The 16,479-nt window shown below is 38.7% G+C and overlaps 1 protein-coding gene across 1 annotated transcript in view; it reads right to left on the bottom strand.

Annotated features, from left to right (window-relative positions):
• Positions 1–14,403, bottom strand: part of ECT2 (epithelial cell transforming 2) — a 41,802-nt gene extending 27,399 nt beyond the window's left edge. The window contains 15 exon segments of the mRNA XM_042458544.1: positions 1,041–1,160; positions 4,629–4,765; positions 5,989–6,211; positions 7,072–7,134; positions 7,296–7,411; positions 8,544–8,674; positions 8,809–8,882; positions 11,163–11,269; positions 11,676–11,698; positions 11,864–11,894; positions 11,897–11,942; positions 11,944–11,952; positions 12,735–12,868; positions 14,275–14,382; positions 14,385–14,403. Coding sequence (XP_042314478.1) covers positions 1,041–1,160; positions 4,629–4,765; positions 5,989–6,211; positions 7,072–7,134; positions 7,296–7,411; positions 8,544–8,674; positions 8,809–8,882; positions 11,163–11,269; positions 11,676–11,698; positions 11,864–11,894; positions 11,897–11,942; positions 11,944–11,952; positions 12,735–12,868; positions 14,275–14,382; positions 14,385–14,403 — 1,341 coding nt within the window.
• Positions 14,404–16,479: the final 2,076 nt, after the last annotated feature.

The following is a 16,479-nucleotide window of genomic DNA, read 5'->3' as shown; positions in this document are numbered from 1 at the left end:
CTCTGTGTGTGTGTGTGTGTGTGTGTGTGTGTGTATGTGTATGTGTGTGTCTGTTTCCCAGGCTCTCAGCCTTCCTGCGGAGCCAGACCTAACAAGCTGCTGCTGAGAGAAGGAACACAAAGAAAGTATGCCCAGGCTTGTACCCCGTTTTGCCTGGAAGTCCTGGGGGTGAAAAAGAGAGAGAGAGAAAGCCCTGTTCTCTATTTCTGAAAGCCATGAGTCTTGGGAGTTCTGGGGGTGAGAAGGAGAGAGAGAGAAAGCCCTGTCTTCTATTTCTGAAAGCTATGAGCCTTGGGAGTGAGAAGGAGAGAGAGAGAAATCCCTGTTCTCTATTTCTGAAAGCTATGAGCCTTGGGAGTTCTGGAGGTGAGAAGCAGAGAGAGAGAAAGGCCTATCCTCCATTTCTGCAAGCTATGAGCCTTGGGAGTCCTGGGGGTGACAAGCAGAGAGACAGTGGGGTCTGTCCTCCTTTTCACAAGCCATGTGCCTTGGAGATGCTTTTGGTAATGGGAAGAGAGTGTGTGTGTGTGTGTGTACGTGTGTGTGTGCGTGCACGCTGAGGTTTGTTTCCCCTTTTCCATGCTGAGACTGATGCTTGGGAGAGGTCCAGAGAGTGAGATATAGGGAAGGAAGTGGTGCTTTGTTCCCCCCCCCCCCTTTAGATCTTTTGTAACATTCTCCAGTGTTTGCCCCTCGACTTATCCACAGGTCATATCAAAATCCATGATTTTGGATCCAAAACCTGCCCTCGACTTATACATGAGGTCAACTTATACATGAGTATATACGGTATACAATACTAGAATTCTCACCATGTGTGCATGTCTAACCCCCACATTTATTTTATTTTAAAATGTATGAAACATGCCTTCATCTCCAAAAGGTGTTGAGGGCAGTAGCCAGAAAACAAACTATGAACAATATCACAAAATGCACTTCAATAAAAAGCTGAAATATTTTTCCAATATGATCCAAACTATCTGATACTCAGGAAGTTTCACAAGAAATTTATTATCTATAAATGTTATCTTAAAAACTACCTTTATCTTGATATGGACATCAAGGATGTCAGGAATGCTGCCAAAGATGGTTTTAATTTCTTCTGGTGCAAGGATGGGGCCTCCAAGCTGCCCTTCCTTTTCCAAAGGCACTTGAAAGACCTGAAAAGGGATAGTAATGGTTTCATAAAACACATTGAACACAATAAAATACTCCATTTGGAATGGGATACCAAAGGCAGATTCAGACCTTCTGGAGACGATGCATTTCCTCTATATTAGTATTTATCAATTAGCATCTCCTGGGCTGGACATATGCTGCTTCCTACTTCCTCCCTACTTCACAACCTATGTAGAAAGGCAAACTGTTCTAAGACTTCTACAGCCCATTCTCTGTTTCCATTATCTCACAATTGCTAATCTACATGTGGAAGAGATGGCAGGCCATTTCTGGGAAATAAAACCACTAAAGTGAGATACCTAGGAATAATAATCATGAAAAGAAATTCCGAACTGTAGGAAAACAACTATGTCAAAAGGGGGGGGGGGGGGAGATAAAAGAATATCTTAAAAATGGAAGACATTAGGGAGAATCACTTCTATATAAATGAATATTCTATGCAAAATGCTATTTTTGTTCCAGACAATAGCCATTATAATGAGTGAACAACCTTTCAATGCATGAATGAAAGACTTGAAAGAAAATATGTGGCAAGGGAAAAAGTCAAGGATTAAAACAGCAGTAGTAATGCAAGATTGCAAGGAAAAAGGAGGGCTGGGCATGCCAAACCTACAAATAGACTATAACGCAAGTATATTCATTTGGCTAAGAGTGGATCACATTAGAAAAAAAAAGACTATTAGCCCTAGAAAGAGACAACATCCAGGAGGGATGGCATGCTTATCTATGCTATGACAAAGCAAAAACAAAGAATTTAATAAACACCTGGTAAGTAAAACATTGTACAAACTTGGACAAAATATAAAAAATATCTATACACAAAGATTTCTAGATGGACTTCTACACATGAAGCATTTCATAAAAGAGAGAATCTGTACAAAGAAAAATGGCTCAGATATAAGGGTATTTTAATTAAAACAGAGAAAGGAGAAAGAATAAAAACAAATGAAGAAATGCAGAGAGAAGGAATAGACGCCCACTGGCTGTTCCATCGACAAATCTCAGAAAACTTCAAGAAAGATATCAAGATCCAAGGAATTGAAAGTGAACCCAGAGAACTGGGAAAAAATCCTAGTACAAGAAGAAAAACATATGATAAGGAGAATCTATAAGATGCTTTTAGATATAGATTTAAAAGAAGAAACAATCAAGGAAAATATGATAAAGTGGATGCAAAATATAGAAAAGCAAATTCCATTAAAAATTTGGGAGGAAGTCTGGAAAGACAATCGAAAATTCACCAAATGCAATAACAAATAAAATTATTATAAGCTATTTTATAGGTAGTACGTTACACCATCGAAGCTTGCAAAGATTCAGAGTAAGAGCAAGAACAATTGTTGGAAATGGAAAGAACCAAATGGAATGCTGTATCTGTATCATATGTGGAGGCATTGCAAAAACCCAAACAATTTTGGAAAGACAAATTCATAAAAATCTATCAGACACATTACAAAAGAAATTAAAGATAGGCCCAGAATTATTTTTATTAAAAATAACAGATATATTAAAAGACAAATTTGATTATGAGGAAAAAAGAGTTTTATTATATATGATAATGGCTACATGCATAATTTATGCAAAATATTGGGGAGAAAGGATGTCCCCTCAATTGAAGATTGGAAAATAAAAATAAATGAGTTAGCAATAATGGATAAATTGACGGTGCTCACCAATGGGAAAACAATGCAACAGTATAAAAAGAAATGGGAAAAATTAAATATACTTTGGAGTTAGAATGATTTAACAAAATGACTATCAATGTAAAAAGGAATGTAAGATAATATAATCAGCTGTTTTGTAGATAGATCAATTTGATTTATACGTTATATAAGAAAAATGAAATAAAAATATGAATGGGGGAAAAAAGCAAAGGGCAGACAGAATGAACAGGTAGAAACATCTGACACTGGAGCACAAATGAAACTCAATAGACATAGAATTGACCAGATGTTTGGATAAGAAAGTGTTACTGTTGTCTGAATTAACTTATGGTGATCCCAAAGTGAACCTATCATTGTGTTTTCTTGGCAAGATTTGTTCAGAGGTTTCCCATTGGCTTCCCCTGAGGCTCAGAGGATGTGACTTGCCCAAGGTGAGTTTCATGCCCCAGCAGGGAATTGAACTCTGGTCTTGAGTCACAGTCCAGCCACTACGCCATGCTGGCTCTCAAGAAAGCAATGGATGCCCATATAAAAGCCTGTTTCACAGTACTCACATTCAGTGTTTATATGCCAGGAAGCCATATCCAAACACAATTCCTTAGTGCATGACTGTCATCTCTGCATCTTGAATGACTTCCACTAGTGCTGTTTTACAAATGGGTGCAATAAATACACCTTTGTTAAAGGAAGGAGGGGAAGACCTTTTGTCAATTCTCCCTGAGCAATCCAAAGATATACATCAGAATAATACTGTGACCTGAAATCAACATGGAAAGTGGCACAGAGAGAATTGGCAAAAATTCCTTTCTCTTCCATTAGTAGAAGCATCCACTGAACAAAAGGTCATTCTGTGAGTGTGAACAGTACCACTGAACTCCACCTATCCTATGTCATTACAAACTCACATCTCTCATTCTCCAAAAATGACCATATGTAGCAGAGTAGAGGCTGGTGTTGGGAGAGTTGGGGGAGGTGAGAGCGATCAGGTGGAGGAGATAAGGGGGAAGGGCCCAGAGAAGAGAGAGGTGGAGCCGAGGGGAGAGATAAAAAGGCAGGAAAAGAGTTGTACGGTGAGAGGAGGAAGATGTGGTTGAGTTAGGGAGAGTGAAGGTAATTCGCAGCCCCCACAGGGCTGGAAGGCCTGTGTCCTTGCAGGCTAAGTCAAGCCCTAGGCCTCTGGGGCCCCATGAGGCACTCTGGCTAAGAGACCCCTGAGAGGAGGGAGACTTCTCATATCCAGGCAAAGGGAACTGGAGAAGGAGGGACCCTGGAGGGATAGAGAACAAGTGGTGGGACGACAAGGGGAGTTGTTGGGAACAAGGACCAGAACCCCAGGACTGGAAGAAATCCGAAAGGGAGCCCCTGGAGAAGCATTCTGGCGGTCACTCTACTCAAGGTAGCCTGGCAGCTGAAGACACCTGCGAAGTTCCCCAGGCCTGAGGAGAGAGGCTGGTCCTTTTGTTTGTTCTGGGAATGGGACTGTTGTTTCTGTTCACTTGAGCACTGTTGAGTTACTTGTTGCCATTAAAGGAGCCACAGTTACTGCAGCACCTGCCTTGGAAAGTTTGTTTCCTGTGTGCTTGGATAATGGGAGAGGGCCTTGGCTTCCACCATGCAGCCTGCCGCTCCAGCCCCGCTCACACCATGAGATATATAGCATAGCACAAATAGGCACATCATGTACATAATGGCCACTACAAAACCTATCTTAGCATAAAACCATTTCAAAAATATAATATAATATGGCTTTTGCAGTTACAGAAAATGCAGCTTTTACCAATTTACCTGGATGATAGTTGTCAGGATATCTACATAGTTGCTTTCTGTCTGATATAGCTCCTTTGCAACCTGCCACCTTGCAGACTGCTTTGGAAGAAGAGGAGTCGAGTTTTTGGATGGCTTTGCACATGACTTAGGAGTTTCTATGAACAATGGAGAAGCACTATTCAGAATATGTTGCTTCTGACAAGCAGCAAAACTACTACAGGTAATCTTAAATTTTTATTTTTTTCATTTAATATTTAACTATTTTAGTAAGAAGATTTCTGCTCTAAAGTGCTACACAACATTAAAATAAAACAGACATTACAAGGGTGGTTTTCAGTGCTGTCAAACCATCTCCCTTTACTACAGGCAATAACCAGCACCTGCCACATTAATAACAGAAAGGAATGTAACTGGAATATCTTCATAGAGAAATTAAATTTTATACAGGGTATTCCAAAATTATCTTTATAATTTCAATTGTGTATGGAACTGAAATTGTAAAGATAATGTTCAGACCCATGTATTCTACAGCAAAATGACTGATTAGGTGGACATTATGGACAATGATTCTAAAATTAACCTTACTAGTGCACACCTGTTGGCAGCATAAATAAAACTATGTTTCAGATCCTATTACTCAACCATTACTGTCATTAGTAGATATCCCACCCAGAGAAATGCACTTCTCTTTAAGGTCTTGATCCTTGTTGTTTCTCTCATAACCATTTCCTGCATCACTAACATTTGAACAAGTCGAAAAAAGCTCATTTTCATCAAAACCTTCATTGCAAAATGAAGTATTTTTGGTACAAGAACTACACTCCATGTTTAGTTCTGCATTACATAAATGGTTGTTGCTATCTAAAAAACATTAAGGAAGACAACTGATCATCACCTTGTGTTATTCTTGGTACATCTCTAACTGGATGGTGTAAGACAACATCTGTCAAAACTGGAAAGGAACAGAGCCTTACAGGAATTTCCTCGCTTTCCATAGGTAAAATAATGTATTTCTGAAGATTTATTTGAGGCATTCCATTGACTAGGCTTTCAGATAGGTAACCACTAGCTGCCTTGACGGTTTGCTGAAGACTTTCTAAAGAATTTATACAATTTATACAATGTTTAGGAGCGGCATTATCCGGATAAATACAACTGGAACGTCTGCATGATTTCTTCCTCATTCGACTAAGTCTAATGACATGAGAGCTGCCTTCCTGTCTATTGTTATCCATGTTCTTCAGTTCTATCCTGTTCCCTGCATAATTTGAGAAGGAAAAACCTGTTACTTAATGTCAGCAAAATGATTCAATGGGGGGCTTGGTGTGGGGTTTTTTGCTCTACACTTGTTAAGCTACACAGTACTATTTGGCTGTACCTCCATTAGTCACACTTGATTCAGGTGTGTTGGAAATGTCAAGTAAAGATCCCATAGAAAGGGAATGTTCAGCTGATGGCCTTTTCCGTGGTGGGAAAGGAGACATGTCTGTCTCCCTGGTGAGCTGTGCAAGGGTCTCTCTTAAGCGGCGTCTCTTGCGATTGCTATTTGGAGTATTCAGAGAAAGTTGTGAGACAGATGTTTTCAGTTCAGAATTGTCTGGCTGTAATAAAATACAAATAGTTTGCTAACTTTACATTCTGCAGCTAACGACTATGCAAAATTGTATCACAGTTGCCTCAAAAATGATTGGTTACACTGTAAGCTTGCAAGAAGGAACAGAAATACAGTGGTACCCCGGGATACGAAATGACCGCGTTACGAAATTTCCGGGATACGAAAAAATTAAATAGGAAAAAACTGCACGAAATCGCGGCTTTCCAGCGCTAGCGGCTATGGCTTTTTCAGGTTGCGAAATCTTTCGGGTTACGAACGGCACCGCGGAACGAATTAAATTCGTAACCCGGGGTACCACTGTACCATTTTACATTGAACAAATGGAACTGGAAGAAAATGTCAAACTCATTTATATAATAAAAATGAAACAACTTTAAAAATTTATCCCCATACAAACCAGCTAGAGCCTTGAGGTCTTCTGAGGAAGGCTTTCTCTCAGTTCTGCCACCATCTCAGGCTCATTTGGTCAGGACACAAGAGAGAGCCTCCTCAGTGGCTGCTCCCTCCCTCTGGAACTCCCTTCCATGGGAGGCTAGGCTGGCCCCCTCCCTGCTTGTTTTTCACTGGCAAGCAAATTTTTTTTCTCCAAGCAAGATTTTAATGTGTTATCAAAAGAGGCGGTTTATACGGGGCATATGTTTTAGTGACTTTTTTTAACATATGTTTACTGTGAATTTAATATTTTTTTTAAAAAATTATTGTGAAGTTTTGTTTTTATCTTGTAAGCTACCTTGGGTCCCTTTCTGGGAGAAAGGTGGCATAGAAATTAAGTAAGTAAATAAACAAATAAATAAATAAAATGTCATTCTGACTGCAAATTGCAAATTTCTGTCAGCAGCAGCTTACCTTTTCAAATAAGTACATAGATTCTCCAGCTCTGGCGTCCATCTGAATGCTTCCCCAAAACCACTAGAGGGAGAAAAAGCATTTTCTGCAATTACTTCAAGTCTAAGCAAGAAAAATTATACCATAACAACAACAAACAGTTAAAAGGATTTTCAGTCTATAAATCGCATTGTTCACTTTACAAAAATCAGTGTGACAGTCCAAAATGTTCTGCCAAAACTCACCTCCTGCTTTACAACATAAAGGTCTTGAGACGGTTCAAAAGGAAGGTCTTTCACTATGTTTTCTTCAACTATTAGATGAGTACACCTTTCGTCACCAACAGGCAAATGCTGTCCACCTGCAGAAAGATAGAATAGGTAGAATTAATCTGTCCTAAATCCTATAACTAATTTTAAAACACTGAAGTAATGTTAAGAAAATAGTGGTATCTCACTCTGCCTGCAAATGTGTATAATACAATCCCTAGCACCTATTCTCAATCATTTAAAGGCAAAAGTTAGAGAAATTCTTGTATTAGAAACAATGTAATCCCAAAATACAAAGAATATTCAGTATAAGAATTCAAAAAGCAGGATACAGATCTAAGGCTTAATGACAGAAGTAAATGCAAATTTCAAGAGGCAGAGGAGTTGTAGAAAGGTGAAAAAAGCATCTCCAGGAGTTTGTGTGACATAGTGACCAACAGCGTGAGCCAGAAAGCCCATCTTGAAATGGCAAAATCATGAACTTGTTACTTGGACTTAGTAACTTGCCTATTATTACTGGCAGCATTGTGTCCTTTGTCTCTATAATTTTGAAATACTGACCTTTCTTAGAATGATGTTGTAAAGGTTCTGAGGATTTAGGGAGTGCTTCAAGAACTTTAAAGTACTAAAAACAGTTACAAGTAGGATTCATAGTAGGGAAAAAAGATTATAGTTGAAATCAAGAACATTAATTTCTTCCGCGTATCTTCAAGTTTTGGTTTCTATACACATTCCAAATCCATTAGTCCTCCATTTTACATTCAAGAGGGTTAAACAGAAATTACAAATCAACACAACTAGCACAATTGCAGATCAAGATTAAATAATATATCTGCTAAGTAACTGCCCTCTGTGGCAAATACTCAGTCTTTAGATCCACTTTGGATAATTCTCACTTGTGGACAACCTGCTAAACTACCAATTGCTACAATACATTTAACAATATCGAAAATAAGATTAATAGAACAGCCATTATGGAAACTGGGGCAGCAGTTTATTTTAACAATGCTCAAAGAACCAGTTACCACACACATCTGTGCCATTTGTTCCTTAAAGGCTTCTCTGTTATTTGTGCAATGTGTCACTCTACCTTGCCATAACACACACATGAAAGTATCTGTACTTCTGATGCAGTTTTTGTAAAGGGATTACAGAGTAAAGAGAAGAATAAAAGTATTAAACATTTATATAACTCATTTATACCAATAGTTCTTATACACTTACCCTGCATTTCGGTCATTTCTTCCATATTCTTCTTCTCATCATCAGAAAATCCAAGAAAACTTAACATGCAGTCCTGAAATGGGCGAACTTTAAATTCTTTCCTGAATTCCTCATCAGCAGCACAGAAGTCTCTAAAAGAGGAGAAGTGATGGGGAGAAAAGTTTAAACCCAATTGCCTAAGAGGAGGGCCTTGTTTACTATATTGCCACGGCAGATCTTTAAAAAAAAAAGCACAAATATCACCTCTACACAAGTTTATACATACATGTAATTTCTTCTCTCCCAAGACTTATAAATCCATTCTGCTTTCATGATTGGTGTGCCTAGGCTCACAGCTACCTGAAAACCAAGACAGAAATAGGTAACATGGAATATCCCTTTATACTTCAGAAACTCAAAAGTACAAAAGAACTGGATTCTTCCTAGAGAACATATTTGAAAACTGTAAAATATACCAGTTCACGGCAATAACACTAAGGAGATTGTATAATTTAGTTTACAAGCGTTTAAAATCCATACTGTGCACCCAAAAAATTAGAATTCTCCTTTTGAAAAGGTGGCTGCTTATGGGGTTTGTTTTGTTTTGGCGGGGGGAAGGTTGGGGGGGAGATGTCATTTTTATTACATAGACTTTTTAATGGGCTTTGTATGAAAGTCAGCATGCAATTTAAAGTGCTATTCCACTAAGAGCTTTCTCTGAGGTCTTACTCTACATGGTTCTTCATTTTTATGAATACTGTCAGCTACCTATGTATTTATTTATTTGTTAAAATGTGCAGGTACGATATAAATAATAATAATAATATTTTATTTATACTCTGCCTCTCCAGTTAGATTGAGACAGCTGACAACATTAAAAGAACATTAAAATACAATAAAACACAATATCCCACAAAACCACCCACCTACAATGAAAACAATACAATTAAATTATTAAAATAAAGTATTAAAACAACACAGGCAGGCAATGGGAGGTGACCACAATGCTAATCTGGGAAGGCTTGTCAGAAGAGATATGTCTTGACCACTTTTTTAAAGCAATCAAGGGCCTGTTACAGACAGCCAAAATAAAGCTGCTTCGAGTCACAGTGGAGGTATGGTGTTTCAATGATCCATGCGTCCTAAGAGTCCAGAAGACAACAAGTGCACCAAGCCCACGCTCCAGCCCTAAGAGTGGAGCGTGGCTTTGGTGTGGCTTCTGGATCTTAGGACGCATGCATCATTGAAACACCATACCTCCACTGTGACTCAAAGCAGCTTTATTTTGGCTGTCTGTAACAGGCCAAGATTAGCAATATTCCGAATCTCCTCCAGCAGGCCATTCCATAACTTGGGAGTGGCAGAGGAGAAGATCCTCTGGGTAACCACACCAGCCTGTTTTTGCTGGCTGCAGTAAATTTTTCCGAGGACCTAAGTGTGCGGTGTGGATAGTATGGGAGATCCTGTAGGTAAGCTGGGCCCAGCCATGAAGGGCTTTAAAGGTCATAACCAACCCTTGTACTGTGCCGGGAAACTATAGGCAGCCAGCGGAAGAACTTTAAGGTCGGAGCTATGTGGTCACCCATAGATCTCCCTGTGACCAATCTGGCTGCCATGTTTTTGAACTAATTGAGTTTCCAGACTAGGTAACAGGATGCCGTATATAGAGCAGATTGCAGAAATCAAGTCGTGAAGTTACCAGTGCTGCGCCACAGTAATAGCCTGGACAAACATAACAACTCAATCCATGATCCTCTAACCAAAACTCTTAAGGAACAAAACAACCAGGGCAAAGTTTTTTTGTGGATTTTTTGGGCTATGTGGCCATGTTCTAAAGAGTTTATTTCCTGACATTTCGCCAGCATATGGCTGGTATCTTCAGAGAAAACCAAGGCAACTCTCAAATTTACAGCCAAACATTGTGAGACACACATGGCCATGTATATACAGGTGAGTCTCCCTAATCCGAAATGCATGGAACCAGCATTTTGGATTTGTGGTATTATTGGATTTTGTGAATACCTGTATTTGTTATATACAGTGGACTCTTGGTATCCAGGACCCCCGTGGCATAGGTCTTCTTTATATAAAATGCCAAAATCAAGGTTTGCCTTTTTTGGACTTATATTTTTTTTAATATTTCAAGCCGCGGATGCTTGAATCCATGGATAAAGTAGTATTCCTCTTTTATTGTGCCCTGACATCATGTGCCTATATATCTCTTCATATAGAATAATCTGCCTATATTCTTTTTCCTGTCCCTTCTCAGCTTATATATAAGGAATCAGGAAATGTGGGGAGATCTGAATAAGACTCCACATCCTTAAAAGCAGATAGAAGTGTCAATGAATAGAACAGTGGGTCTGATTGAAGGTGAATTCATAGATTTCTGAACCAAGCCTAGAAAAGCACTGCTACTCCTTGTGGAAGCCAACCTGGTTTCATTCCATGTAGAAAAGTCAGTTTTTTTCACCCTGCTTGTTGATTAATGGGTTAGAACTCCATTGATTTCAAACTCATGTGTTTGACATGCCTAACATTTACCTTCACGTCCATTAGATTTAGTCTTATACATTGTACCTTCTGGCATGTACAAAAGAAGAATCATTTGCACCCATACCCAATGGGAATTTCACATACTCTGAATTTGTCCCCTTGTGTTGAGTTAGCCACCAGATGCGTAACCTTCGAACTGAAATCGCGTCGAATACATCCTCCCATATGATGGGCCAAGGTCACAGTTTTACCTATGAACAAAGTTAGAATGCAGGTAATTTTTATTTACTTTGAAATAGGACTAGTGTTAAGAGAAAGGTAATATGTCATCCATATCAAAACAATTTCCAGTTTGAAGAGATGCTCTTCAGTTACTCTACTACACAACATCCAGAGCACGGCCCCACAAAATGCTAGGCATTTTGGAATATTGTGCCATTTTTTATTCACTACTGATGAATCAATACCTTCTCTCCACAGCAGAATCCCAAAATAGTGTATATGACATTATGTTCATTTTAGCTTCACAAAAATTGAACAAGCCACCATTACTCAGCTGAAGATCTTCTAGTAAATTTGAAAATTGACTAAAGGTTTAAACCTAGATCTCCCTAGCTCATTGCTATATGCTGTTAACTATTGGACAGTGAATTTTACTTTCCTGTACAGAACAGGAGAACCTGTTGAAAGCGCTAAAAGAAACCTCAGAGATAGAGTCTTGCTAGCAGGCACTACTATGGTAATCAACATCAGTCTCAAAGCAGATCTCCAAGTAACTGCTCTATACTCAGGCACACAGCTTCTCAACAACTACTCTAAGATGTGTAAGAGGAAGCCAGTCTTACCAATTCTTCTTCTTCCTGAAGCCTGTGAAGCCAACACAAGATTCAGCATACAACCGCAGTAGAGTGGACGACATGAGAAAAGGGAGGGGCTAAAATAGAATTAGATAATCAGTCATCTCCTTCTCAAGATTCAGCTATGCAACATGTTGCAACTAAACAAAAAACATTATAGCACCTCATAGACTTAGTTTTCATGGACCAGAGCGGCCCAAGAATGCTTCTGCCACAATAAATGTATTAGTTCTTAAAGCACCACAGTACTATTGGTGACTCATCATAGAAAACTACTGTAAGCATACAGTGAAAACCACAATCCTACAGGATTAACTCTACTACTCATGAAACCACAGCCCTGGTTTGTTCATAACCATAAATGATAGGGAATTCACTCACTTACTCTGCCCTAATTAGCATCCAACTTCCTATAATAAATAGCCATGATGAATAGATTACCTCCAGCATCAGAGACAGTTTGCCTCCCATTATCATTGCTGGGAACATGAGCAGAAGGGTATTATTGCACTCATATCGTGCTTGCAGCCTTGCCTTAGGAGCTTTAAATATTACTTGCTTTTGTACATAAGAATGTAACAGTGAGATACTGGTCAAACAATCTATATTGCCTGTTGTTCAAAGTTTTATTGTAGGCTACAAATTTTTTAATGGCAATTCCTGTCAAGTCTCATTTTTTCTACTTATTTGTAAGCTACTTCAGATGTGCTCTGAGTCAGAAAACAGTGCAAGAACTCAACAAATGCATTTTTTCAAACAGAATGGTAAAGAAAAGCCATTAATTGCATTTAAATAATTATATGCCTTCTATTTAGAGTAGAAGCTGGCAATTTCAAGGTTTCTTATCCTGTATTCTTACCTCGCCTTTTCTGGCACACTGCAATACTACTGGAGGCCCAAGGATTCTGCAGTCTGCCTTGTACAATTCATTGAAAACAGAATGTTGAAAATCTGCTACACAAAAAAATGTCTCAAACTCCAGTGATTCAGGTCCTGATACTCATCCACTGTCTCCGTCTTTATGTGGGCACTTTTATTTCCTTGAGTTGTTTCCAAAGAATCCAAAAGTTATTTATACATGAAGTTTAATACCAAAGTATACCAATACTTCCTTCCATTAATTTCACCACATAGGTTTATTTCTTTTTCCAAAACACAAGTGAACATAAGTTTACAAAAAAAAATAGGTTCTATCAAAAAAGTGACAGAAAAAACCCCCCATCAAACTGGAAGCTAGTTCAACAGAAACATGAGTGCTTTTTCCAAGACAAAGTTAGAGATGTAATATAAGAAATTTGAATTCCACTTCTTAGATGTATACTCATTACTTTAGTGATAACAGTGTACATGAAGCTCAGCATTTGACTTTGGGCCAATCACTGTCCCTCAACATAATCTGACTCACAATTTGTTGTGAGGATAAAGAGGAGAAAGGCAGAGATGTATGTTACTTTGATTTCCCTGGATAAAAGGTAGGATTAAAGATAACTAACAAGTATATAATAAAATCAGAAACAGAAAAAACATCTGAGCAATTTTAAAGGTAGTCTAAGTTTCAGTGTAAACTAGCTTCACTGTGCATCATTTACTTCAACTGTGCCTTTACTTTCCTATTTTTATCATGCTATGATAGCAGTGATTTCCCCCAGTCAGCCTCAAATGCAACAAGCTGCATGCAGTTGCCCCAACATACCATTTGTATAATACTTTTTTAGCTTTTCTTCCGATTTACCAGAACTAGTTTCCTTTATCTTTATCACTGGGACTTCCATTATCTTAATGGTCTGTTGAAGAGGAGAACTTCAGCATGAGAATGAGGAATATCCCAAATCCCAACTGCAACAAAATTTCAACACCAGTAACGGAAAAAAAAAATACTCACTTACCTCTAAAGCGTTTCAGAAGTTCTTCAGATTTTGCAGCTTCCTGAACTCGACAACCCCTGGTTTAACTTGGGGCATTTCCTCTGTTGGAAATGGGGCAGAGAATGAGGGGAATGTAATCAGCATCTAGACCAAAACTGATTCTAGATAAATTCTTACATCTTTTCTATAATTACAGGCAAAGGTTGGAAACCGCTGCTCTAAGTGCTTTGGACTTCAACTCCCAGACGCCCCACCCAGCTTGGTCAACCAGTCGGAATTCTGGAAACTAAAATCCATAACATCTGGAGAACCAAAGTTTGGGAACCATGGGGACAAATAGACAGTACAGTCTCAGCACCAAAGTATACTTAAACACTATTGTGCACACAAAAAAAACCCTCAAATCCCAAGGCCTAGAGATAAATGCAACTACTTTGATGTTACTATGTTTGTAGTAATAATCATTGTTACAAAATACTGTGTTACAAGCAATACTACTCCGCAATTTGAAGTAACTAATATTCTCTCCTTTACCTTCCCCATCTGAAGTAAATCGAGTGAATATGTTTTCCTTGGAAGTTTCATTAATTCTGGAGTCAAGAATAGAACAATCTGCCAAGATGCTCTTCCCAGTTTCAGCCACAGTGTGCTATTGTCAGCCATTGTTAAAATAGCATTTCTCTTCTACACCTGAAGAAAAACATGGCAATAAAGAAAATGTTAGGAAACAGACACACAGATAAGAACATTTTATTCCAAGTAGTCTTTAAGACAAATCACTCTGTAGTCCACAAATGGCAACATAATTTCAACAGAAGACTTCATTACCAAAGCTTGCTACCTATGGGCATTATGAAAGTGTCATTTTTCCTGTTCCACATTCATACAATTACCAGCCTTGCTTCCTCTTCAGTTTCTGAATAACATCAGCAGTTTCAAGCAGTGGAAAGAGGGAGACAGAGACTTTACCTGGGCTTGATATCTTGGGGAGAGCGGGGTAAGAGAAGAAGGGGTGTGGAGGAGCTGGCCTGTAATCCTGTTACCATAAAGAGTGGGGAGGGAATAAAAATGAATTGCAGAATCATACTTGGGGATGTTTTTTTACAAATTTATTACCACCCCATTTGGGGTGTTCAAGTATTTATATGATGTACTGCAGCCCGTCAGCAACTTCTTAAAACGTTATTCATGTAGAGTCTTTAGTCAGTTGCAATGTGCTTTTTAAGTATAAAATACTCCTCCAGAGATGTGCACTTGGTACTTATGAGAGTCATAGACTGTCAGCCTTCTCATCCTATGTATGATTGCTGTGATGTTGTGTTTATTAAAAGTTTATTTTGAATATGTTTCATCCCATTGCAACTGTTGTTTTAGCCTTTGTTGCTTTTACTGATTGTTTGTGATGCTGTTATTGCTGTGGGCATCTTTATACAGAGAGAGAGAGAGAGATTTGAGATTTTACTTCTCTTTGTAGTAACCGGATATTGGACAACTAAACATTTAAAATAAAAATAAATTTAGGCCCATTAATAGCTTATTAGTTTCAGGCCCTCTACTATTCTCCTATATAGTAGAATCAACAAGGGGTTTAGGCAATAAGATTACTTGTTGACCAAATTTGTACTAGGCAGAATAGCCAAAAGGATGCACAAACCAAGTAATAAGTGGAGAGAAAGAACCATGACAAATAGATATATCGGGGGGGGGGGGCATAGGAACTACAGGTATACAGGCCATAGATTACACTAGACAAATGAGTTATGTCTCTGGTGACACTAAATCCCATGGACCAGGAACGTGTCATAGATAAATCTGTATTCATACATTCAAATCCACTATCCAGATCGCTGATGGCAAGTGCACCGCTAAGCAGTACACATCCTTTCTCTGGACGTCTCACTTTCACTCCCGTTTTTGAGCAGGGAAAAAACCCAGAATTCTCTTACAAACACCACAAGGAATACTATACTAGCTCTGTGGGTTGGATATTGGATGGGCCTGGTGCTTTCACTCCTAACCTATGAGGTCCGTTTCAGAAAGTGACATAGTAGAAGTAGGTTATTTAATTCAATATGCCAGAGTAATCACTCCACTGGCTGCCATTAATTTCTGGCCAAGGTACAATGTTTTATTACTTATTACCTTTAAAGTCCTAATGGTTTGGGTTCAGGGTACTGTACCTACTTTCCTCTGTATAATGGGACCCCATTGACTAGGTTCTCTGGGGGACATTTACTTCCATCAGCCAGAACTAGGCTGGCAGCTGTTACCCAGAGGACTTTTTCTTTAGTTGCCCCCAAATTGTGGAATGACCAGCAGAGGAGATTCAACAGCAAGATACACTGAGTTTAAAATGGTATAAAGACCATTCGCTTCCTGCACCTGTTCAGATGATTTTTAATTATAAATTTGTAAATTAGGAATTGATTGTTTTAATATTTGTGTTCTTTGACTGGGTTTTGTTGCCTTATGTGTTTAACTGATATTATGTGTCCACCTTTGTTGTATTTTAATCGATTTCTCACCCACCTCGAGCCAGGTAATGCAGTTACCTTCCCACTGAAGTGGTACTTATATATCTACTTGCATTTGCATGTTCAAACTGCTAGGCTGGGAGAAGCTGGGACTGGTGACAGGAGCAATCATGCAGCACTTGGGCCTCAAATGCCAACCTTCCATATTCCATTCATCAGAATTGGCCATCTTAACCACTAAGCCACCACAATCCTGGAAAAATGT

Source organism: Sceloporus undulatus, chromosome 3 (assembly GCF_019175285.1).
Source record: "Sceloporus undulatus isolate JIND9_A2432 ecotype Alabama chromosome 3, SceUnd_v1.1, whole genome shotgun sequence".
NCBI classification, from domain to species: domain Eukaryota; kingdom Metazoa; phylum Chordata; class Lepidosauria; order Squamata; family Phrynosomatidae; genus Sceloporus; species Sceloporus undulatus.
The sequence above is the reverse complement of the archived record's forward strand: the minus strand, read 5'-3'. Positions and strand labels throughout refer to the sequence as shown.